At 43.7% G+C, this 26,606-nt stretch overlaps 1 protein-coding gene and 1 long non-coding RNA gene across 2 annotated transcripts; one reads left to right on the top strand and one right to left on the bottom strand.

Moving 5' to 3' along the window:
- Window positions 1-771: 771 nt before the first annotated feature.
- Window positions 772-7,722, bottom strand: LOC147096008 (uncharacterized). The gene is made up of 3 exons (XR_015074651.1): window positions 7,261-7,722; window positions 6,856-6,923; window positions 772-3,009 (listed from the first exon to the last, which is right to left on the bottom strand). It is a non-coding gene; the product is annotated as an uncharacterized LOC147096008 (long non-coding RNA).
- A 5,737-nt stretch (window positions 7,723-13,459) lies between these two features.
- LOC147096007 (uncharacterized) lies at window positions 13,460-25,525 on the top strand. The gene is made up of 7 exons (XM_085974972.1): window positions 13,460-13,969; window positions 14,304-14,645; window positions 15,650-15,769; window positions 16,142-16,160; window positions 16,252-16,280; window positions 17,129-17,157; window positions 21,563-25,525. The coding sequence occupies exons 1-7, from the start codon at window positions 13,942-13,944 to the stop codon at window positions 21,689-21,691; spliced, it is 696 nt and encodes a 231-aa protein (XP_085831098.1). The 5' UTR covers window positions 13,460-13,941; the 3' UTR covers window positions 21,692-25,525.
- The last annotated feature ends 1,081 nt before the right edge of the window (window positions 25,526-26,606 follow it).

Here is a 26,606-nt window from a genome sequence, read left to right as displayed (position 1 = left end):
GCCGCCTTTGTCTATTATTGGTGCAACAAAAAGTTCTTGTAGTTAACCACTCCACCAATTAGCCAGTAGATATTTAAAAAGTGGATCAGCTCGCCCAAGCGCGTTTCCAAGAGGAATTCCAATAATGACAAATAGTCACTATTACCGATATAATTTGGGAACTGGTCAGTCGCTGTAGTGATTTTGGGAGATGGCAATCTAACAGCAAAATTTAGAATCCTTGTAAAGCAAGGCAGCGAAGTGGACATGATTTGTTTCTCGACACAGCTCCTAGATGGAATTCACGTGCAACCAGCGAGTGAATAAATAATTCAAGAATGATGTATTTCGATTTATTTTAATCACAGTGTACAGGCCGTGTTCAATCTGTGCGCATTTCTATTGAAGTGGTATGGGCCTCAATACAATGGGTTTAATTGTGAGGAAATAAGCCATAATTCAGAAAAATACACCATCCTATGAAGATTTCTGATACATGAGAAACTGTGTTTAAAAGTCTGGAAAGCCTCGGAGACACGGGCTTCTGAGATGGGATGGTTTGATAACAAAGTTGTAATAACCAAACAAGCTTTGAAATGGGAATTAGTTAAATATACTAAAAGAATTACCCTACTGAAATGGCAGTTTGGCGCTTCCGAAAGTTCTGGAGTTTGGGAATAACACAATGGAAGACCCAGTTTAAGGTGTTATAAGTTAACATGTTGAACAGAAACACAAACACTGAAAGAGGCATGTGCCTTTGAAGAGATGACATCAAGTAAAAGAATCACCTGCTGGTCAAATAGTTTTTATTTTAAACTTGGAAGACAGGAAACACGTTTAAATATGTAACCAATTGAGATAGCTAGAAAACAAGTAAACAATCAGTCAAAGTATCTTTAATATATACATAGTAAATATGATACCAACAAGAACACTTTGAAGATATGACTTCATTGATGCACCAAGCAATTACATTGTGTTTGTATTGAACTTGGAGCAGTAAGGAGACTCCACGTCTGCTAAAACCAGTAAAGCCAATATTAAGAATTGAATGAAATAATTTTATAAGAATGGCATCAAACATAAACCATTGCTGTCATATTGTTTTTATGATGGTTTTTGGAACACCTAAAGGTAGAGACATAATTATGCATGCAATAGTTGAATAGACGGTAAGATAGAAAGCATTCAAAAGAGAGAATTAATAAGACAATTAGCTGACATCAGCAGAGAACTTCAAAGAATAAACCACTGCAAAAATGGTAGAAAAATAAGAGCTTTTCAAACAGAATGTCAGAACTCACTGAATGCGCCAAGCATTTCTCAGCTTTAGAGGCGCCATCTGTAAGTTTTTAACTTTGAGTCTCGGATAATCAAAGTAATTGATTTTGGTGGATAATCTGGATTTAGAAATAAGTAAGAAATGTAGAAATGTAACGAAGTAAAGATTTGAGAAGAAGGATCTCTGAGAAATAAGAAATGTAAGCTATTTGTATTCTGAATTGTTAATGTTGTGACTGATTCAACAGCTGTTAACTGAATGTCGGCTCTTAAACAAAACTATATATTTTTAGAATTGTCTCAAAGAGTAATTCTGTATAAACTTGCGAACCTAATTTCTGTAAACAATTTTGTAACGAGTTGCAGAATTCTGGGGGGTATTCCGGACCCTCATAATATCCGGAAGGTTACAGTCTAGTTAAACCTATTAAAATTGCTATCTGGTGAATGGTAACATCATCAGTCGTTCCTTTCCTTTAGGGAGAGATAGCCTGAACCTTTAGACCCATTTAAGCGTCATATGGAATTCGGCTATCTCTAACTTAAGTTGAAGGTGAACATCTGGGGAATATGCCTGATCTGGGATAGCCCGAGACATGGCTAGGACTTGTAATTATGACTTCATAATGAGGTTACCATAAACAAACCTATGCTGAGCCGATAAACTATAATTCAACATGGGCTCCCCAAGGTTAATTATATTGTAGTAATGAGGTTGTGAAGCTGTTTTAAAAAGTATGAGAATCTAGTCAAGAACACGAGTTCAGATTTGCCAGGTGTGGAGACCATTCTTGTGTCTTATGTTGGTGATTATTGTATACGCGCTGAAAAATGTCAAGTGAACATTAATTCATCATTCAATGGGGGCAAATTTAATTTATAGTGATTGTGATCATCTAGAGTTCACTAGAGTTTAGAAGAATGAGAGGGGATCTCATTGAATCGTATAAAATTCTGACAGGGCCAGACAGATTGGATGCAGGGAGGATGTTTCCCCTGGCTGGGGCTCTAGAACGAGGGGTCACAGCGAGGGGTCACAGTCTCAGGATACGGGGTAGGACATTTAGGACTGAGATGAGGAGAAATTTCTTCACTCAGAGGGTGGTGAACCTGTGGAATTCTCTACCACAGAAGGCTGTGGAGACCAAGTCACTGAATATATTTAAGAAGAAGATTGATAGATTTATAGACACAAAGGCATCAAGGGGTATGGGGAGAGAGCAGGAATATGGTATGAGATTGAGGATCAGCCATGATCACATTGAATGGTGGAGCAGGCTCGAGGGGCCAAATTGCCTACTCATGCTCCTGTTTTTCTATGTTTCTTTGTCCATTGTAGGCCCGGCCCGATATTTCCTTCCATTGGCTAGTTGACAAGATTAGGAATCGATTTAATAAAGGTTTTTTGTTAAACTATGTAGGGTATTGCTAGGGTAAATAGTAAAATACTTTCCGTCGGTTGTGGTTTCAGTGGCGAGGGCCTGTCAATTTAAAATTGTCACCAAGAGAGGTTGGGAGAAATGTTCTGGTGCAGAAGATTGTTGGATAGTGGAGTGCATTGCCACAGGGAGCAATAGATGCAGACACCTTTACTCGCTGAAATTATAAATGGAACTTTAGTCGGTGCAGTCATTGTTCGAAGGGGTGCTGGTACTATTCCCGATGTACAACTGACTGTTTGTAGATTTGAGCAGGATTCAACCTCTCAAGTTCATTGTAAGCAACCTGATCTCCCAGCATCGAATCCTTTTAAAAACAAGAAGAAATTTTCATTCATTTAACTTTTCGATCAACTTATTTTAAGTTATTGCAAGATAGCCCGGTAATGTATAATTTAACATTTAGATAAAATTTACATCACGCCGATTGTCAGCTTCGTTCGACGAGACAGCTGTTTGTAACTGGAGGTCAAAGAGCAAGTAACACTTACAATCATGTATAATGTACTTGTAACAATAACCTTTACAATTTTGTAAGGGCAGCCTAGCGTTCGTGATCAGAATGATGTGAAATATCTATTTATGGGGTAGATTTCCAACTTGCCTCCCGAGCATTGGAAAGGATAATCCAGCGCGGGTATAACGGGCAGCTGATCCACCACCGCCTGTTTATCAGCCCCGCCCAAGTTCAATTTCACCTCCTGTCACTGGCCTGCTGTGTGTTTGTAACTTTTTCTTTGCTTCTGTTTCAGAGTTGCATTCTTTTTCCTTATGCAGTTATTTATAACTTGGGCTCAGTACACATATGCGCTGATTAAATTTCCAAGCAGTTGTCCTTTTGAAACCCTGCTGACGGCCAATAGCGAATTAATTTGGCCCCTTTAACACTATAAGCTGGCCAGCATATTAACCTGCAATTGTTTATTAATATTATCCTATAAATCATTCAGAAAAACACAGAGCCACAGAATTTATTTCATCTGATAATGATGCATTGTTACCTACAAAACCTAGCTATTTTCTACTTTAAAGTAAGGAATTAAGAAGTTATTGCTGAAACGTCAAACAAAACGCATTCAGGTTTGATAACTCTTTTAAATGCTCTGTTAGTTGCTATATTCCTCCCTGTAATTTTAGATATCCAGTCAAAACAGTTTTTTTATTTTTTATTTGAAAATTTGGAGAAGAATAAGGGCGTAGAGGAGAAGCCTTTGGCCGTATAGTAGCCCCAGTGGCCTAATGGCTAAAGGACTAGACTCCTAAACTAGCGATTATGGGTTCGAGTCCCAATTCCGGTGATGTTAAATTTTAGTGTCAGCCATGGGTCGAATGAATCAGAATGTTGTTGCTCCCACTCCAGGAATTTGAGCACAAAACTCTGGGTAGCAGTTTCATAGGTTCATAGAAAAATGAGTCGGCCTTTCAGCCCCTCGAGTTCCACCATTCAATGAGATAGTGGCTGATTTGCTACCTAACTCCATATACCCGCCTTTAGCCCATATCCCTTAATACCTTTGGTTAACAAAAATCTATCAATCTCCGATTTAAAATTAACAATTGATCAATTGCCATTTGCCGAAGAGAGCTCCAAAATTCGACCAATCTTTGTGTGTGGAAGTGTTTCCTAATTCCACTCTTGAAAGATCTGGCTCTAATTTTTAGACCATGCCCCAGAGTCCTAGACTCCCCAACCGGAGGAGATAGTTTCTCTCTATCTAACCTTTCTGTTCCCCTTCATATCCTGAAAACTTCAATCAGATCATCCCTTAACCTTCTAAATTCTAGGGAATATAATCCTAGTTTGTGTAATATTCATTGTATTGAAATTAAAAAAGAAAAACTTGCATTTAAAATGTGCTTTTCACGACCTCCTGACGTCCCAACGCGCTTTACAGCCAATGAAGTACTTTTTGAAGTGCAGTCACTGTTGTAATGCAAGAAACGCGGCAGCCAATTTTCGCACAGCATGGTCCCACAAATGTGATAATGATTAGATAGGTAATCTGTTTTTTTTTAGTGATGATGGTTGAGGGATAAATTATTGGCCAGGACATGGGGAGAACTCCCCAGTTCTTCTGCGAAATAGTGCCATGGGATCTTTTATGTCCACCTGAGAGGAGAGACGGGGCCTGGGTTTAACGTCTCATCCAAAAGGCGTTAAACCCATGATTGCAAAATCATGAGGGGTCTGCACAGGGTAGATAGAGAAAAACTGTTCCCATTGGCAGAAGAGTCGAGAATCAGAGGACACAGATTAAAGGGACGTAAGAAAAACTTTTTTATGCAGCGAGTGGTTAAGATCTGGAATGCACTGCCTGAAAGGGTGCTGGAGGCAGATTCGATCACGGCTTTCAAAGGGGAGTTGGATAAGTATCTGAAGGAAAGAAATTTGCAGGACTACGGGGAAAGGGCGGGACCAGCTGTGGTGCTCTTCCAGAGAGAGCCGACACGGGCTCGTACGGGCCGAATGGCCTTCTCCGTGCTGTAAACAATCAATGATTCTACATCCGACAGCATAGTACACCCTCATACTGGCCTGGAGCGTCGGCCGAGACATATTCAAGTTTTTGGAGTGGGGTTCAGAGAGTTGAGAGTAATACACACTGAGCCACGGGTGACACTAAAATGCTATCCCACCCCAGATGGGATTCGACCCCACAATCCCTGACTTAAAAGGCCAGTGCCGTATCCATTAGGTCACTGGGGCAACTACACACACTCACTCCTCTCAGAATCTACAGTGCAGACAGAGGCCATTTCGGCCCATCGACCCTGCACCGATACATATCCCACCCTATACCCCGTAACCCCACGTATTTAATCCCCTAACACTAAGGGTCAATTTATCATAGCCAAATCAACCTAACCTGCACATCTTTGGACGGTGGGAGGAGACCGGCACACCCGGAGAAAACCCACGCAGACACAGGGAGAATGTGCAAACTCCACACAGACAGTCGCCGAGGCCAGATTTGAACCCGGGTCCCTGGCGCTGTGAGGCAACAGTGCTAACCACTATGCCACCATGCCTCTATTATCTCATACTTCTCCAAGTTTTCAAAAATGTGGAACTTATAATCGCTTTCTCCATCTTCCCGCATTCTACGAGCTTTTAAAACACAAGACTGGCCTCGTCTAATTATTACTTGATTTGCCTCAATCTGTCCCTTGTTCTTTTTAACCTTGGTTTCTCAGTTAGAAAGTTAAAAACTAACAAAATTCTCTTACCGCCTGTCCCATGTCTTCGGTTCTATTGGCTACAATACAAGAGGGGGGAGAGCTCACAGTTCAACCTACTCCTTAACCTTTTAAGAAATAAACTTCCTGACATCAGATGAGCGGGGTAGATTTTGTCTGTGGAATAGATCTTGACTTTGTGCGGTCGCGCCAAACGGGTCATGTCAATGGAAACCAACATCGGGAGAGATGGAAAGGGCGGGCTGTCAATTGTGTGTCGGCATCTTGAAAGCGTTGGTCAGGGTTATTAAGGGATTCTTAGTCACCTATTCAAAGAATTCCTGAACCATTTTGATAGAAATATTGAACTGAACAACTCCTTATGAGCGTATTTGCCCCGTCGAATTCTTAGGATTCCCCGATGATGAATTAAACCGTACGATTACAGGACGCATAGTCAGAAAGGTGACATATTGACACACACACACACACACTTTACAAAGGCACATAGTTAGTTTGCCACTGCCGTCTGTATGCGAGTATTGCGATTACAAGAGACAAAAAACTGTGCTTCCCACAGAACAGGAGTTAAATTGATTGCTCGGTCTGTCTGCTTACTTCGTCCTTCCAAAGATGACCGACTGATGTCAGTATTTATTTGGGGCTCCAAGAAAACACCCTTTTCTAATTAGCAATGCAGAATACGTATAATTCACGCGTTTATGAGAAGGAGATGGTTGTAAAATCGACTGCTCTACTTTAGGGTTCCATTGCACCGATATTTACCATAAAATGAAATGAAAATTGGGCGGGTTCTATAACCGGCACTCGATCCGCAACGACAGATTTATAGCCGGATAGCATGTTGAAATCAACATACATATTATATACATACACACACACACACACACATGCACAAACACACATGCACACATCAGAATAAAAACAGAATTAGCTATATGAAAAATCCAGTTACTTATTACGCCTCGCTTGCTGTTTGGTTGCATTGTCGTCTCCCCATCCCTTTCCCATCAACTTTACGCACTGAAAAGAAAAGAAAGATTTGCATTTATATAGCGCCTTTCATCTCCTCAGGATGTCTCAAAGCGCTTTACAGCCAATGAAGCACTTTTTGAAGTGTAGACGCTGTTGTAATGTTGGAAATGCGGCAGGCAATTTGCGCACAGCAAGCTCCCACAAACAACAATGTGATAATGACCAGATCATCTGTTGATTTAGTGATGTTGGTTGAGGATAAATGTTAGCCCAGGACACCGGGGAGAACTCCCCTGCTCTTCTTCCAACAGTGGCCCTGGGATCTTTTAAGTCCACCTGAGCGTCTGAGACTCCGTCAGGTCGGAGATTTAAAGAAAATTCTCACCTTGTTAAATGAACTGATGTCCGAGTTTTCCAGCCGCCCTTTAGAATTCAGACTTTTGCCCAAATCACCAGCGTTTCTATCACCTCGTGTCCACGGGGACCGCCGATCGGTGAGCCCTTTTCCGCCTTAATTCACGGCTCAGTTCAGTGGCACTGACTCTCCCTCTACTGCAGTTGTGAATTCGCAAACTTGAATTCGCGAGACTCACTCTCTGATCTCCTATAATGTAAAGGCAGTTTTATTTGGAACCCGACCAAGTCTAACAAACGATAACCTACAAATTTATAATCATCCCAACATTAGTACCGATAAAGTAAAAGGTGCGAAATTATTTGGTTTTCCAGAGTGGCGCCTATATAACAATAGTTCCCTTTTAATTGTGTTCACCGGGGAATTTAGTTTGTTGCAATGCTGCAAAAGTATGAATCTTATTATTGCGTATTGTGACGCTTCTTATTTAGCTGCGGGTGTCTTAGCAGATCACCCCGTCTGTGGCACCCGTAGTTCGGTCGCCTCCGACGTGACTCGAGGCGCAGTCACAGAGCCTGTGAAGTTTGCGGGCCATTGTGGCAATTAATTAATAAGGTCGGGCTAGCCATCCATTTATATGGCCGCTTATGGCGTATTTATACTGCAGCTATGAAATGCGAGGTTGTTCCTATCAGGAAAGGATGAACAGGCTGGGTCACTTTTCTCTTAAAAAACAGAAGACTGAGGGGTGACCTAATAGAGGTCTTTCAAATTATAAAAGGTTTTGATAGAGTAGACACACAGAGTGTTTCCACTTGTGGGGCAGAGCAAAACTGGAGGACATCAATATAAGATAGTCAGCCAGAAATCAAATAGAAAATTCAGGGAGTGGTTGAAGTGATGACATGTATTGTAAGCCGAGATACGTTCACTTGCGTCACAAGCAGGTCTATGATTGTGATTTCAGGAGAAACACACATCTTCTCCCTTGTTTATGGAATTCAGGTAAATAGATCAATAAAATGTCATGAACAGGTACAGCAAATAATCAAAAAGGATAATGGAATGCTGGCCTTTTATCTAGAGGACTAGAATACAGGGGGGTAGAAGTTATGCTGCCGCTATACAAAGCCCTGGTTAGACCACACCTGGAGTACTGTGAGCAGTTCTGGGAACCACACCTTAGGACGGATATATTGGCCTTCGAGGGAGTGCAGCGTAGGTTTACCAGAATGACACCCGGACTCCAAGGGTTAAGTTATGAGGAGAGATTACACAAATTAAGGTTGTATTCCCTAGAATTTAGAAGGTTAAGGGGTGAACTGATCGAAGTTTTCACGATATTAAGGGGAACAGATAGGGTAGATAGAGATAAACTATCTCCGCTGGCTGGGGATTCTAGGACTAGTGGACATAGTCTAAAAATTAGAGCCAGACCTTTCAGGAGTGAAGTTCGGAAACACTCTAACACACAAAGGGTGGTAGAAGTTTGGAGCTCTCTTCCACAAATGGCAATTGATGCTGGGTCAATTGTTAATTTTAAATCGGAGATTGATAGCTTTCTGTTAACCAAAGGTATTGAGGAATATGGGCCAAAGGCGGGTAGATGGAGTTGGGTCGCAGACCAGCCACGATCTCATTGAATGGTGGAACAGGCTCGAGGGGCTGAATGACTGACTCCTGTTCCTGTCTTCCCATGTTCCTATGTCTAACGCAATTAATGGGAGGCTAGATAAGCGTATGAGGGAGAGGGGAATGGAGGGCTATGCTGATAGAGTTAGATGAGGAAAGACGGGAGGAGGCTCGAGTAGAGCATGGGCTGGTTGGGCCGAATGGCCTGTTTCTGTGCTGTACATTCTATGTAATCCTTTGTAAGCTGCAACGCCTGAGGCACATAGCTGGGATCAGAGTCCCAGTCTGGAAGAACTCTGTTTACAATGCACAAGCCGGCAGTTCATCCAATAACCAGCGAGGCTGCTTTCGGGGCCTGCTCGACCCAACCTGCTGCCTCTGCATGACGTGCAATGTAAGCCGAGATACGTTCACTTGCGTCACAAGCAGGTCTATGATTGTGATTTCAGGAGAAACACACATCTTCTCCCTTGTGTTTAGCACCTACGGTGAGGGGAGCCGGCGCCACAGTATTAAAACACCGCAGGCCGATACATGAACTGTGTCTGCCGCTGCACAGGAAGAGATTGTGTGTTTGGACTGAATGCTTAAGATTGCGAAACATAAGAACATAAGAAATAGGAGCAGGAATAGGCCACTTGGCCCCTCGAGCCTGCTCCGCCATGCCATAAGATCAGGGCTCATCTTGGGCTCAAAGCCACTTCCCTGCCCGCTCCACATAAGCATTCATTCCCTTATCTTGCAAAAATCTACCTCCACCTTAAATGTATTTAATGACCCAGCCTCCACAGCTCTCTGGGGCAGAGAATTCCACAGATTTACGACCCTGTGAGAGAAGAAATTCATAGATACATAGATACATAGAGATAGGAACAGGAGTAGGCCATTCGGCCCTTCGAGCCTGCTCCGCCATTCAATGAGATCATGGCTGATCTTCGTCTGAGATCATAGCTGATCTTACCAGTTCAGTACCCCGTCCCCGCCTTTTCTCCGTAACCCTTAATCCCCTTAGCCTTCAGAAATATATCCAATTCTCTCTTGAAAATATTTATTGAATTAGCCTTCACAGCCCTCTGTGGCAGGGAATTCCACAGGCTCACCACTCTTTGAGTGAAGAAATTCTTCCTCATCTCTGTTTTAAATGATTTGCCCGCTATTTTTAGACTGTGGCCCCTGGTTCTGTGCTCCCCGGCCATTGGAAACATTCTCTCTGAATTCAGCCTGTCCAGGCCTGCCATAATTTTATATGTTTCGATGAGATCCCCTCTCAATCTTCTAAACTCCAGTGAGTACAAGCCCAAACTATTTAATCTCTCTTCGTAGGTCATTCCCGCCATTCCAGGTATCAGCCTGGTGAATCGCCGTTGCACTCTTTCCATGGCAAGAACATCCTTCCGCAGATGGGGCGACCAAAACTGTACACAATACTCCAGATGCGGTCTCACCAGCACCTTGTACAGCTGTAGTAAGGTATCCCTATTCCTATACTCGAACCCCCTTGATATGAAGGCCAACATACCATTTGCCTTCTTAATCGCCTGTTGCACCTGCATGCTCTCCTTCAGTGACTGGTGCACAAGAACACCCAGGTCCCTCTGCACTTCCCCATCTCCCAATCTATTGCCATTTAGATAATAATCTACCCTCCTGTTTTTACCCCCAAAGTGGATAACCTCGCATTTATCCACATTATAGTGCATCTGCCACGTATCCGCCCATTCCCCCAACCTGTCCAAATCACACTGTAGCCTCCTGACATCCTCATCAGAGCCCACCCCTCCTCCTAGTTTAGTGTCGTCAGCGAATTCCTCCTCATCTCAGTTCTAAAGGGGCGACCCTTTATTCTTTATGGCTTTAGGAAGAGCTGTTCAAAAATATGGAATAAATGGGAATTGTTCAAAAATATGGAATGGGGAATGAAAATGAATGAATGATTTTCATTTCCAAATTCTGTGCACTTAACAAGAATCTGGATCAGCTCTTGCATCACTGCTAGCAGCGGGGTGCGGTAGTGTGGTGGTTATGTTGCTGAACTAGTAACCCAAAGGTCGGGAATAACAATGTCAGACAATGTGAGTTTAAATCACACTGTGGCAAAGTCAGACTTTGTATCCATTTTTTAAACATCTGAAAATATAAAAGGTAGTATTAGAAAAAGTGACTATGAACCCGATTCTTTCACCAATGTCCTTCATGGAACGAGTCCTTATCTGGTTCAAATCCCACCATGAAGAATTTGAATTCAGTTTTTTGTTCAATCTGAAAATAAAAATGTATCAGTAAAAGTGAGCTTGAAGCTGTTGTCATGAAAAAAAACCCAACTGGTTCACGAAAGTCCGTTAGGAAATGAGTCTTTACTTGGCCTGGTCGATAGATGACTCCAGCCCCACTCCAACGTGACAATTAACTGCGCTCTGAAGTACCCTAACAAGCCACTCAGTTGTATCAAGCGACTACATTGCAGCAGTTCAATGAGCAGGTCTATCACCGCCCCCTCAAGGCAACCAGGGATGGGCACTAAAGGCGACGCCTGCATCCCGAGAATGATTTTTTGAGTTGCAGGTAGCAGAACTTGGTGTCCAATTGTATTTAGTTAGAGTTGATCTCTTTCGGTTTGATACTTTCTGTCTGATAGTGGGTTCAATTAGCGGAGAAAATTAAGAGTATTATAAATAACTAACATCCCCAGCAGAGCAGAGCCTGCACAGGCTCGGTGTCAATGTGAGCTCAGTCACGTAACGCGGTAAATTAACCGCACGCACACGGGTCGGTTTACAAGTCTTGCAGACATAAATAAGTTAGTGTGTGAGAAATACGTGTGAATCTAAACATCAGCAACATTTCAATTCAGTCAAGTCGTTGGTCAACACGTTTGAAGATAAGCTGCCTTTACTGGATTTGTCCTGAAGTGGGACCAATTGAGAACGCAATACGATATTCACGATAAATTTAATTTCATTATTTTTAGTTATCTTTTCACCAACTTATATACAGATACCTATTTCGACACGCATTTGTATTTTCATCCACGGATGGAAATTTGCCGGCAAGATATTCACGATTTCCGTTAACCAACCCGCTGCAGGTGAAACACAATGATATTTGAGCGCAGATCATTAAAGAAAATTAAAAGTTTAGAGCACAGAAGGAGGCCATTCGGCCCATCCTGACCGTGCCGGCCGACAAAGGGCTATCCAGTCTAATCCCACTTTCTAGCTCTTGGTCCGTACCTTGTAGTGCATATCCAAGTACTTTTTAAAATGTGATGTGGGTTTCTGCCTCTACCACCCTTAAGGTAGCGAGTTCCAGACCCCCACCACCCTCTGGGTGAACAAAGTTCTCCTCAACTCCCCTCTAATCCTTCTACCAATTACAGGTACCTGAATATATCAGAACTGGGTTTTGCCGTTAAATTGGCACAAAGAAATATAACTGGACCAGACACATAAATAATGTGACTACAAGAGCAGGTCAGAGGCTAGGTATTCTGTGGCGAATGTCTCACCTCCTGACTCCCCGAAACCTTTCCACCATCTACAAGGCACATATTCAGGAGTGTGATGAATTACTCTCCACTTGCCTGGATGAATGCAGCTCCAACAACACTCAGGAAGCTCGACGCCATCCAGGACAAAGCAGCCCACTTGATTGGCACCCCATCCACCACCTTAAACATTCACTCCCTCCACCACCAGCGTACCGTGGCTGCAGTGTGTACCATCTACAAGATGTACTGCAGCAACTCGCCAAGGCTTCTTCGGCAGCACATCCCAAACCCGCGACCTCTTCCACCTAGAAGGACAAGGGCAGAAGGCACGTGGGAACACAACCACCTCCAAGTAACCGTCCAAATCACATACCCTCCTGACTTGGAAATAGATCGTCCGTTCCTTCACCGTCGCTGGGTCAAAATCCTCGATTCCCCACCCTAACAGCACTGTGGGAGTACCTTCATCACACGGACTGCAGCGGTTCAAGAAGGCGGCTCACCACCACCTTCACAAGGGCTCTTTGGGATGGGCAATAAATGCAGGCTTTGCCAGTGATGCCCACATCCCATGAACGAATTTTTTTTTAAATTACCATACTCAGTAACTGATATGTATTCAGACAACAACAACGTGTATTTATATAGCGCCTTTAACGAAGTAAAACGTCCCAAGGCGCTTCACAGGGGTATTATAAGACAAAAAAAATCGACAGCAGGTCTCACCATCCAATACGATTCCATCTGCCTCTTGGTTTGGAGTGAAGTGGTCGAAAGTTGCTACTGTTATGCACTGCTGTACAGGAGCTGGGTTCCTGTCTAGATGGTTCACGGCTGACACATGGCGGTGACTTGCCCCAGCAGACCGCCATAAATGTTACCTTGCTCACAACTGTTGCTGAATTCACAGAACCAGGATTAGCAGATCAACTATTAGCAGGACCAACTAGTCTGCAAACAAACTAGTCGTCTCTTTCCTCAACTTTCTTCATCTTCAAGGCAATCGTCACTGAACAAGATGCAGCTTGGTGGGAGGTTGTATCTGCAGTCTAAGATTAGAACCGCGGTTAGTACAGCAAGGATACTTGGTACTAGCGACCAGACTTTCATTTCTTCTGCTATGTACTTATCAGACACCATCAACGCTGTACCTTTTATACAATTCCCGAACGCTAGAACCAGAAATGCGGCTTTAAAGACGAACACCATTTAATTCTGTGTAACACTGAAGTGTGTGCATCCTGTGTTGTCAACATGGAGACCGCAAAATAATTCCATTCACCCTTTATGTGGCTGGTGCTGACGACGCCGCTCTCCTTTCTAACTTTGCTCATCCTCTCGCCTTTCCTTCCCTCTGCCTTGTTGTTTCTCTCCTGCTATTCCTTTCTCAATTCCACGCTCTGATCCTCAACCACCTTCTCTCATTGGTGTCTCAACATTCGCTCCGATTCCTTTTTCTCGGCCCTTCACTCTGTTTCTCTACATTGCTCCTTTCTGTTCTCCTGTCTGTCTGACTCACAACACTCTCTTCTTGTCCCGCTTTGGTAGAAAGCAACTGCAATTACCAAACAGTTGTTGAATGAAAGAGGACAATGGAACTATGGATGTCCTATCGCTCAGGTAATCGATCTGCAATCGCATTGTATTAGTTCAGCTCTTGATTTTTTGCGGCTGGTGTGTATTGCCCGCTGTTGAGTGACGCTGGGCAAGTGGTAGTGGAGGGAGCGAGGCGGAGCAGGACAGCCAAGCATTAGCCTGTCTTTCCCTTTCCGACCCTGGCTGAATTGCTCTATATTTGTAGCACTTTCTGTGTGTGTATATAGTGTGTTTCACGGTTCCAGTGTTCGCTGCTTTACTTTTTATCTCTGTATCTATATCATGTGGAATGAGAATTACCTCTACCGACAAAAATGCCGATCAATGGAGTGTGGTACTTAGCCGCTTTACCTTTCAGCAGGTGGGACGACGAACATCACCGTTTACCAGTTCCCTCCCTTTATAAATGCGACAGAGGGGGAGTCTGTGACACTGAACTGTGCCGTGGCTTCTGAAAGAAAGATGCCTTCGATCGGCTCAGCTCTCTGGACACGGGGTAAACCAAATGGGTACAAACTGGACGATAGTCCGTTTTACATAGGACGGCTGCAGAAATCGAACCGCAAGTCTTTTGCCAACAATATAATTTTCATTACAATCTCCAACTTGACTGAGAAAGACGCAGACACCTATTACTGCCAAATAGCCTTAATGGGAGTAGGAGCGACAGACGGAAATGGCACCAAATTGGAAGTGAGACGTAAGTGGCAACTTAAAACGTAATCGTTTACAAAGCACGTGTTCTAATATTCTATTCTTGGTTCAATTTCAGGACTGTGGTTGGCTAGCTGACTCCAGTATACTGGGCATCGGGGATGGGGACTACCATCTCAACTCGCTCCTCCTCATTCTCAAATATTTTCCTCCTGGAAATTGCTTGTAATCCTGTGGGCATCAGGGGATGAATTTGGACGTAAAGCAGGCGGATTTGCGCCGGCTGCCCGGTAAACCACTTGCCGGATATTCGGTTCTATTCAAGTCAGTGGAAATGAATATGAGGCTGAGCCTATAACAGGCTTCCGATGCGATTACTCCTGTGTTGCCATCACGCACTTGCCCAATGTGTCTTCATTTTTATATATTTGTTCCGGGATGTGGGCCAGCATTTATTGCCCATCCCTAATTGTCATTGCGAAGGTGTTGGTGAGCCGCCTTCTTGAACTGCTGCAGCCCATGTGGTGAAGGTACTCCCACAGTGCTGTTATGGAGGGAGTTCCAGGATTTTGACCCAGCGACAATGAAGGAACGGTCGATATATTTCCAAGTCAGGAAGGCGTGTGTGACTTGGAGGGGAACTTGGAGGTGGTAGTGTTCCCATGCGCCTGCTGCCCTTGTCCCTCTAGGTGGTTTGGGAGGTGTTGCCAAAGAAGCCTTGTGTGAGCAGCGTTGTGATGCCGCTTAGAATCAAATAGCCAATCTCACCCTCTGGGCTCAACGTTGAAGAATCGCCATTAAAATGATATAACGGGAGCTCAGTGCAATGAGAACATGGCACATAATCAATAGAGGTTGAGGGAAGCTTCTTGACATTGTTCTTATTATCATTGAAGTGCCAATAGTAGCACAATAGCATAGCAATCATTCGCTTTCCATTGTAATACTTCTTTTACAATCATGCTATTTGTTTTAATGTAAGCAAAACCGTTTTTCCTCAGCGTCTTCAGATTTAGATTTAATAATACTGCCTTCAACTCCTTATTTCAGAAAGAAAGCAGAATGACAAGAGAGAGGATATTAAGCTGAGACTTGTACTGGGAGGTGCGCTGGTGCTGCTGGTTATAACCATCATCATTCTTACAATTCGACTGATCTGGGAAAACAAAGGTCTGTATCTTTACAAAACACACTGGTAACCTGTTTAAATATTACACTTTCGCTATAGTGCAGGGGAATTACTCTGGCCACTATGAGTAGCAATATACTGAATGCTTTTGTGGAGCGAGTCAACTATTCCAGTGCAATCGGAATCGCGTTATTCTGAACAACAATTTTAGGACACCCTTACAATTTCACGAGAAGTAATAAAAGGAGGTAATATCCATAATCCATTATGATACCGATACATAATGGCCAGAATAACTTCTCGTCCTCTCTATGCATTTATGTATCAAAGGTCAATACTGTGGCATTTTAATAAGAAATATATCACAAAGTCATAATTTTACAATAATATTAGTTTTCTTCTTTTCCTTTCAGTTATCCGGAGGCTGAAAAGGTACAGAGAATGTTAACTCCTATAGAATTGATGATCATTCAGAACATAATGTGTATAACTTTAAATTCAAATATCATCTCACTTATTACGGAAATCACAGTGAAGCCAGTGCAATATATGGTAAGGGAGCTTTAATTGCATTAATTTACATTGATCATTGTTGCTGGTTAATTAAAATAAACTAAATATAAAAATAAATTTGCACATTATTTTATTCATAATCATTTGCTTTCCAGTCAGCTTCTACTGATATGTGAGTGTGTGTGTGTGTGTGTGTGCCACCATCTACAAGGCAGAAGTCAGGAGTGTGATGGAATACTCTCCACTTTCCTGGATGAGTGCAGCTCCAACAACACTCAAGAAGCCCGACACCATTCAGGACAAAGCAGCCCGCTTGATCGGCACCCCATCCACCACCTTAAACATTACCTTAAGCATACCGTGGCTGCAGTGTGTACCATCTACAAGATGCACTGCAGCAATTCACCAAGACTTCTTCAGCAGCACCTCCCAAACCCCTGATCTCTTCCACCTAGAAGGACAAAGGCAGCAGGTGCACAGGAACACCACAATCTCCAAGATCCCCTCCAAGTCACACACCATCCCGGCTTGGAAATATATTGCTGATCCCTCATCGTCGCTGGGTCAAAAACTTGGAACTCCCTCCCTAACAACACTGTGGGAGCACCTTCACCACAAGCTCTGCAGCGGTTCAAGAAGGCGGCTCATCACCACCTTCTCAAGGGCAATTAGGGATGGGCAATAAATGCTGGCCTTTCAAGCAAAGCCCACATTCCATTAAACGAAATTGTAAAAATGTTTGTAACTGTGTGTGTATGTGTGTATGCATGTGATTATGTATGTTTGTAAATGTGTGTAAATGTGTATGCACGTGCATGTGTGTGTGTATGTGTTGCATTGTATAATTCTGACATTCCCTATCATTGTCTCTCCTCTCATTTTCACAGCAACAGCCGATCTACAGCCAACAACACAAGTAAGATCTATCAGATGATGAGATGTTTTATATGTGCAATGTCAGATGGTGCAGGTGTACAATAAGGCTCTGGAAACTGGGTACGGTAGCATAGTGGTTATGTTACTGGACTAGTAATCCAGAGGCCTGGGCTAATATAAATAAATTCAAATCCTACCATGGCAGTTGAGAAAGTTGAATTCAAAATCATTCAATATATCTGGAATTTAAAAAAGAAAGAAGCTTCTATCAGTCATGGTAGCCATGAAAATACTGGATTGTCATAAAAACCCATTTGGTACACTAATGCCCTTTAGAAAAGGACGTCTGGCCTATATGTGACTCCAAACCCACAGCAAATGTGGTTGACCGTTAACTGCCATCTGAAGTGACTTCCCAAGCTATTCAGTTCTATTCAAGAAGGTGGCTCACCAACACCTTCTCGAGGGCAAATGGGGATGGACAATAAATGCTGGCATTGCCAGCGCCGTGCACATCGCGTGAATGATTTTTTTTTAAATTCACCATCTGCTATCTACAGCGATGGAATTGTTCTGTTCTCTATGTATTTTCAATAACTTATATGTGCTTGTGAAGGTTTTCCCCTGTTACGTATGTTTTAGGGATGTGCTTATAATTGCCAGTAAAATGAAACCAGAGGTGTAATGAGCATTAAAAGTAATGTTTAAAGGGATGTGGTGCCACCAGCATTATGACCTGAATTCAACTCCAGCCCAGACTGATGGACTGAAAGGCTCCTCTCTCTGTTGACTGTAAGGGTTCATAACTTCCCAAGGGACATTGAACCACAGCACCAAAAATGTCCCAAAAAACACAATTTGGTATTAAATTGGTAATCTCAGTCACAGGGGTCATAAGGTGTGAGAGTAGAAAAGTTCAGAGTTGGAGTGTAAGGGTCTTTTTTCTGAGCTTTGTGTGTAGAGCCGTTGTATACGCAGTGTAGAGGAAAATTCACCTTCAGCCTATTATACTATAGCTGACCAAAAAATACTGGATGCCCACAATGGATAGCATTTGGTACTCTTCTACCCAGTACAAATGTAACAATATCTCATTCCAGTTGATACCCCTATCTTGGCTTCTTTATGTCCAAGGGGCACTCAACTGGATAAGCCAGCAATTCCCAGATCTGGCTTGCCGCATTAATCTCTTCCAATCTTCACTTTCCTCTGCAGAAACCATCTGCTACTCTAGGATCATCCTGGAAGGTAGAGAAAACTGCAGGCTCCTTTTCTCTACTACCTTAAGTGGGAGACCAGAGGATTGGGAAATTTTTAAAAACCTGCAAAGGATGACTAAAAAAATAATAAAGAGAGAGAAAATGAATTATGAGAGAAAACTGGCAAGAAACCATAAAGCAGATAGTAAGAGCTTCTACAGGTATATAAAAAGGAAGAGGATAGCTAAAGTAAACATTGGTCCCTTAGAGGATGAGACTGGGAATTAATAATGGAGAACGGCGAAATGGCAGAGACTCTGAACAAATATTTTGTATCTGTCTTCACAGTAGAAGACATTAACAACATCCCAATAATGGACAATGAACAAGGAGCGGGGAATTAAAGACAATCACTATCACTAAGGAAATAGTACTTGGTAAAATAATGGGACTAAAAGACGACAAGTCCCCTGGGCCAGATGGCCTGCATCCCAGGGTCTTAAAAGAAGTGGCTGCAGAGATAGTAGATGCATTGTTTGCAATATACCAAAATTCCCAGGACTCTGGAGAGGTCCCAGCAGATTGGAAAACCACAAATGTAACACCCCTATTTAAGAAAGGAGGGAGACAGAAAGCAGGAAACTATAGAGCAGTTAGCCTAACATCTGTCATTGGGAAAATGCTGGAGTCCTTCATTAAGGAAGCAGTAGCAAGGCATTTGGAAAATCATAATGCAGTCAGGCAGAGTTAGCATGGTTTTATGAAAGGGAAATCATGTTTAACAAATTTGCTTGAGTTCTTTGAGGATGTAACGAGCAGGGTGGAGAAGGGTGAGTCAGTGGGTGTGGTATATTTGGATGTCCAGAAGGCATTCGATAAGGAGCCACATATAAGGTTACTGTATAAGATAAGAGCTCATGGAATTTGGGATAATATATTAGCATGGATAGAGAATTGGCTAACTAACAGAAAGCAGAGAGTCAGGAAAAATGGGTTATTTTCTGGTTGGCAAACGGTAACGAGTGGGGTGCCACAAGGATCGGTGCTGGGGCCTCAACTATTTACAATCTGCATTAATAACTTGGATGAAGGGACCGAGTGTAATGTAGCCAAGTTTGCAGATGATACAAAGATGGGTGGGAATGCAAGTTGTGCAGAGGACTCAAAAAATCTGCAAAGGGATATAGACAGGCTAAGTGAGTGGGCAAACATTTGGCAGATGGAGTATAATGCGGGAAAGTGCGAGGTTATACACTTTGGCTGGAAAAATAAAAAAGCAAATTATTATTTAAATGGAGAGAGATTACAAAATGCTACAGTTCAGAGGGAGCTGGGGTCCTTGTGCATGAAACACAGAAAGTTAGCATGCAGGTACAGCAAGTAATCAAAAAGGCTAATGGAATGTTGACCTTTATTTCAAGGGGGTTGGAGTATAAAAGCAGGGAAGTCCTGCTACAACTATATAGGGTATTGTTGAGACCACACTTTGAGTACTGTGTACAGTTTTGGTCTCCTTATTTAAGGAAGGATATACTTGCATTGGAGGCAGTTCAGAGACGATTCACTAGGTTAAATCTAGAGATGAGGAGGTTGACTTATGAGGAAAGGTTGAGCAGGCTGGGCCTATACTCATTGGAATTTAGAAGAATGAGAGGTAATCTTATTGAAACATATAAGATACTGAGGGGGCTCAGAGGATGTTTCCCCTCGTGTGGAAATCTAGAACTCGGGGGCACAGTTTTAGAATAAATGGTTGCCATTTTAGAACTGAGATGAGGAGGAATTTCTTCTCTCAGAGGGTCGTAAATCTGTGGAATTCTCTGCCCCAGAGAGCTGTGGAGGCTGGGGCATTAAATACATTTAAGGTGGAGAGAGATAGAATTTTGCAAGATAAGGGAGTGAAGGGTTATGGGGTGCAAGCAGGGAAGTGGCTTTGAGGCCAGGATCAGCCATGATCTTATTGAATGGTGGAGCAGGTTCGAGGGGACAAGTGGCCTATTCCTACTCCTATTTCTTATGTTCACATGTTCTGAAACAACTGTGACCACCGCCTCCTCTCTCATCTCTAACAACCAGTGCGAGGAACTCAAGCATTCCTTCCTCTCGAAGATAGAGATCATCTGTTCAGCTGCCTCACTGCTTCTGTCTTTCCCTTGTCCACTAAACCAAAAGTCCCCCAGACCCGTCACCATCATTGTCCTGAAAACTGTCTTCTCACTAATTTCTGCCCTTTTCCCCAAACCCCCTCCAAATTTATCTCATCAGAATTTATTGCCCATTGCTAATGGCCCTTGAGAAGGTGGTGGTGTGCTGCTGCCTTCTTGAACTGCTGCAATCCATGGTACTCCCACAGTGCTGTTAGGTAGGGAGTTCCAGGGTTTTGGCCCAGTGATGATGAAGGAATGGTGAGTTATTTCCAAGTTAGGATGGTGTGTGACTTGGAGGCAAGCTTGGTGGTAGTGTTGTTCCCAGCGCCTACTGGCCATGTCACAGGTTTGGGAGATGCTGTTGAAGAAGCCTTGGCGAGTTGCTGCAGTGCACCTTTGATCTGTCTGTCCTATCCAGGTAATGTCCCATCTTGAACCTTCCTTTCCCTCCAAGGTCCTTAGAGTGCTGTCACCTCCCAGATATGTACCCATTTCCCTTCAGATCAGGATTCTGCCTCTGCCACAACACTGAAACAACCCTGACCAAATTCACAAGTAGCATTCTCTGCTATTGTGGCTATGGAATGTCATCCACCCTCGTTCTGCTTGACCTCGCTGTAAACTTTGAAATGTCAACCACACGTTCCTCCTCCAATGTCTCTTATCTATTGCTCAACTGCGTGGCACTGCTCTTGCTTAGCTGTACAATAATGCACCTAATTTTGACCAGAGCATCTTCAGCAATGGCATCTTTTTCCACCCACATCCGTTAGCTTCGGAGTCTCCAAAGGATCCATCCTTTGCTCCCTCGTCTATATCCTTCCCCGAGTTGGCTTCATCGAATCTATGCATTCAACTTCCATATTTATGCAATTACAGCTCTACTCATCCACCACTTGTCTCGACTCCTCCTTATGCTGTTAGACTGTATCTCCAACATCTAGTTTTGACCCTGTGTCCTTTTGCTGATTACTCATCGCTCAAGTGCCTTGAAACGTTCGTCTGCTATAAGGACACAATAAATATGCAAATTGGTGGTGTTGTATTTAAATGCATTGGGAATTAAAACTAATTTAAATCCGATTGCGATAATTATTAGGTACATTCCAATCGTGGCAGTGATAAGGCAGTTTCCCTGCATTATACAAAAGTGATCACAAGGCAAGCGAGGAAGGCAAGGAGAATGGACATGCAGGTACATCATGTGGAGTACGCCACCATCAGCTGAAGCTGTGAGAAGAAACCTGAAAGGCCTCCAAACCCTGATCCTACATATGCTTACCCCTGCCACTAAGAGAACAAGAGCAATTTTAAACAATATCCAGCACACTCACTGCCTTCCTCTTTAATACTTTGCCAATAAGGTTGCGACATGTTAACTGTGAATGTGTGTAAATCTGCAGCTGTTCCTAATTTCCCAGTTGCCGAATATTTTGCTGTTTCAGTTAACCACCCTGTAGAGGCTGTGGGCTGGATTTTGTCAATGGGGACGTGATGGAGGTGGGACTCCCACTTTTTGGGTTGTAGTCCCACCTCCATCGACATGTGGCCAACCCACGCTATCTTCCCTTGATTGACCTTGTTAAGCCCGCTCAGCGGGCTCAGCAGGCCAATTAATGGACACCTGGTTACTGGTGACGTCAGTGATTGATATTTCATCTGTCAAGCACTTTTGACAGATGAAAAATCAGCGTTTGACAGCTCTGTGAAGCTGTCAAACACTGACAACCTGTCTTCTAACTTAAGTCCTTCTACTCAGACTCAGTTAGAGATCTCTCCAGACCAGAAAGCAGAATGATGCAGATTTTGAAATTTCAGCGGCCATTCTGCTGTCTGTGCCGGTGAGATGAGGGACTCCAGAGATCTGAAGGAAGGAAGCCTGCAGGAGAAAGTAAAGGTAAGTAAAACTTATTAAAACACTTTACACTTACCTCACACACTTACCTCCGCACACATGCAACCCATCACTCACCAGAACACCGGACATCTCGACCCCTCCAACCCCTGCAGACCGGTGGTCCACCTCGCTAACTTGGTGTGGTTCAGAGCCGTTGGGAAGCCCACACTTCAGGGCTAAAAATAGGGATTAGGCAAAAAACTGCCTGTTAACTGCCTGTCAACAGGCAGTTAATTGGCACTAATCCCCTTCCTGCCTCAGGGAGGCGACTCCCAGCACACATCGGATACCTGCCTCCTGGGACATCGGCACGGAGGCGAGTTGGGGGCAGGATGGGTTCCTGCCCCCCGATTCTGCAATTTTCCCACCACTCCCACCTCCAAACCCGCCTCCACGGGGCTTGGAAATTCGAGCCCTATGTTTCTCTTAGCAACTCTTTCAAAATTAAATCTTCCTTACCATTAACACAAAATATGTTTTCCAGCCTGACAAACTGAAGAAGGTGGGAAAAGAGGTCCTTCTGGGTCACTGTGTGTAGCGACAGTGTAAATGAAAATTATATTACGTAGGTATTTCTTGTAAAATTATAAAAGCGTTCTTAAAAATGCATTTGCTGTTTTCCTAGAAATAGGAATTAAGAAATATTCTCGGTGTGTTTACATTGTCGATAACAGATAGTTGTCAGGAAAAAATGTATCCCAAAATGTAAATATGCTACTTACTGTTAACTGGTTCCAGTTTGCTATGAACATTAAAATACTTAATCTTCTTAGATTTGTCCCCTACGATATCAAGTGCACCGTTTGCTGTCGAGTATCAAATAAACAGCAGTAGGCCATTAAGCCCCTCAAGCCTGGTCCGCCATTCAATGAGATCATGGCTGATCTGTATCTTAACTCCATCCACCTGCCTTTGCTCCATGTCCCTTAATACCCTTGGCTAGCAAAAGTCTATCGATCCTGAATTTAAAAATATTAATTGAGCTAGCATTTATTGCTGTTTGTGGGAGAGTTCCTCACTTCCACCACCCTTTATGTGAAGAACTGTTTCCTAACTTCCCTCCTCAATGAGAGATTTTAAGGTTATATCCCTTGTCCTAGACTCCCACACAGTAAAATGTTTCTCTCTATCTACCCTATCAATTGCTTTCAAAATCCTAAATACCTCAATCAAATCATCTCTTAACCTTCTAGATTCTAGTGAATACAAGAATAGTTGTAGAGGCCCGATCCCGCCTCAATCCCACCTCCGAGCAATTTTCCCAAAAGTGTGTTTTCTGACCCCGTTTCCAACCCGCCTCCAAGAGGCGGGATACGCCCTTAAGGCCCTTAACAACCAGTTAATTTCATCTATAATTCCATTTTGAGAGGCCTTTCTGATTTTAACACTTTTCCCACGTCCTGCACGTCTCCTCTGGAACACGCCAGTGAATCCTGGCGGCCTCACAAGTGGACTGCTTACTAACAGCTGCAGCTCCACCATTAAAAAGGAGTTTTCAGCAATCATCATTTGCAGGTGGCAGAAATTTGTTGTCTCAGGTCTGGGGGAATTTTTAGCAGTCCTACTCACTGTTGTGGAAGTTTGGAGCCTAACACCTATCACCAGTGTGACCTCCTGGGAAACCCCTCTCGCCATCTTGACTGAGCGCTTCCTCAACTGAGGCATATACCAGAAGCATGGGAACCATTTATTTCCTTTCCTCCTGGACATCAGATTCAGATGAAGACCAGCCGTGGCAGCAGCAGAACCATGAACAACAGCACTGCCAACAGCAGGAGCAACAACAGGAGTGCCAAGCTGCTGCTCACCCACCTGAAGCTGCACAGGCCAGAAGGCGCCAGCGCGACCACATTGCTGCCCGGGATGCACTTATCTTGGCCAGATTTGCTTAGCCTGCACAATCAAACACATTTGCCTCGCACCTTCTTTTCAGACCATCGACAATGGCCAAGAATATGCGGATTCCTATCACTCTGACCACCATACTAACAATTGCAAGTCACCCTAAGCCCTCAATGTGGAAGTCTCATTAGCGAAATGACACACCCCACAACTGCAACAGCTTGCCATCAGAATTTTTTTATGACAGTAAGCAACTGATGGCTATTCAAAATTAAACACAACATTGTAAGGCTCGCAAAATTGCACAATTTCCCCCAGAGTAAAGAAGGAAGAGATATTGGACTGCTTGAATTAATATTGGGCCAAAGGGATTTAAAAATCAAAACCCCAGGATGATTTGGCTGCTTTAAAAGGCATGTTCAGGCTTGTGGAAAACTGTGACAAAGGGGAGGTGGGATGGGCCCCGAAACACAGACAGTTTGAGTATTGGGCCGTCTTGGCCACCCCAACCTTTACATAAAGATAATAAAAACTGTTCCCACCGAAACTCACAGAGCCACCAAGAACATGAATAAAACAATACATGCCAACAGTCAACAAAAGAATCTCAAGGCCCCACAGGAAACTCAAAGACTAAGGACAAAACTGACAATTAAACAAGAGGTTAAACAATCGATGTGGCCATCCCAAAACCAATTAAACAATTTGAACAGAACAATGTTAACGAGCCCGCCCAAAATTTAACAATGAACCAAGACTGATTTGGCAGGCAGATAAGCAGGCCTTAATTAGTACAAACTAAAGACGTGTCTCCACAAGAAATGAGTTTGATGAGTTTGGTGGGTTCGATCAATTTTGTTCAGTCAGAGAATTAAAACAGCAGTCAGTGAATTGAAGTCAGCAGTACAGTTCGGACAGACACAGAAAGAGGCACAGCTCATTGGAAAGACATCAGCCTCGGGACAACAGAAGGAGAACGGAAGGAATATGCAGCAACCAAGGGCCCCATGAAACAAACAACCAACAGTATTACCAACAACTAGGTAATATTGGGCCACTGCGACCAACAAGAAACCAACTCGGAAGAAACCGAAGATCTGCAAGTTTTTCCCACTCTACAAACTATTCCTGCATTTGGTGAGCATTTCCTGGTCCTCTGGAATTCAATCTAGTTAGTGTAGTGGGATTGGAAGGGTAAGGTATTTTTTGCCTATTGTCATTCTCCCTCGCATATTCCGAAGTGTTCCCCCTTTTTAGAGTGATAAGATTATTGTGTTGTGTATATTTTCTTTTCTCAAATAAAATCCAAGTTCTTTTCACCAACTCAGTTGTCTGTGTCATTTTCATTACAACCCCCAAATAAGTTCAGGTCCAGAACCAAGGGAGTGGGAGCGATTCGAACCGCTCAGGGAGTCAGAGGCAAAGCTGACCACACACACCACCCCTTACAACATTACACCCAAGTGAATACCCTTGTGACTACTTGTGCATTATCTTCCCCTTACGCATGCTCCTATGTGGTGCTTCCCCTGTGGCTTCAGCAGATGTGGAGACCCCTTGCTCAGTTTCTTGCTGCTCCTGTCTCGACACCTTTGGTGGGCGTCCTCTGGAGTTGCGAACCTGTGAGGGCTCAGCAACAGTCTGCTGCTCCTGCGGCTGTGTAGGGGTTGAGATGCCAATCTCAGTTGGGTGGGGACTCTGGTGGGGCTCTGACCGAGGGCTCTGCAGTGGCATGGTCGTGTGAGCGCTTGGAGAGGAGCCCCCACTTCCTTGTTGTATGCCACCAACATCCCTCTCATGGGCCAGCCCCACTTCAGAGCTAGGAAGTGGCTGGACAGCACCTTGCTACACTGCAGGGGGGCCACGATGACCCGTTTCTGCACTGGAAGTCCTACTCCAGAGGACTTGCATGAAGGTCTGGTTTGTTTTCTCAATAGCTGACCATCGCTCCTCAAGAGATGTCGGTCTATTCTGAACAATTACCATGTTTTCCATACCCTGGCGACTAAGCTCCTCCATGGGTGTAGCCATCCTCTCCTCTACCATAGCCTTCCTCTCCTCTACGGTAGCCAGCCTTTCCAAGGAGGTTGCCATCCTTTCTGTGGTGATGCGTTCATGCGCCAATGCCTCCACAAAGGCTCTGCTCATGTTAACGATGGACTCCTCCATTCGCTCCACAGTCACAGCGAAACTGGAGACAAAACCTGCCAGAGACTCCTGCACCTGTTCCTGGAGTTCCAGCACCACTCTCCTTCTGTATGGACCCGGATGCACAGGGTCGACATGCAGCAGAGCTGAGCTGGGTGCGCCCTCTCCACTGCAACGAGGACTCTCCACTGCCGTCCCTGTCTCCACCATTAGCTGATGCTCACTTGTGAGCTGCGATACACCAGGTGACAACTCT

This window comes from Somniosus microcephalus, unplaced genomic scaffold (assembly GCF_052327205.1).
Source record: "Somniosus microcephalus isolate GS21.2 unplaced genomic scaffold, FLI_Smic_1.0 unresolved_chr1, whole genome shotgun sequence".
Lineage (NCBI taxonomy): Eukaryota > Metazoa > Chordata > Chondrichthyes > Squaliformes > Somniosidae > Somniosus > Somniosus microcephalus.
Note: the sequence above shows the minus strand (reverse complement) of the source record. Positions and strands in the feature narration are given on the sequence as shown.

Coding starts and splice junctions, on each gene's coding strand:
- LOC147096007 (XM_085974972.1), top strand. CDS start 13,942: ATGGAACTATGGATGTCCTATCGCTCAG. Junction 16,281..17,128: donor TGAAGCCAGTGCAATATATG/GTAAGGGAGCTT, acceptor TCATTTTCACAG/CAACAGCCGATCTACAGCCA. Junction 17,158..21,562: donor ATCTACAGCCAACAACACAA/GTAAGATCTATC, acceptor GATAATTATTAG/GTACATTCCAATCGTGGCAG.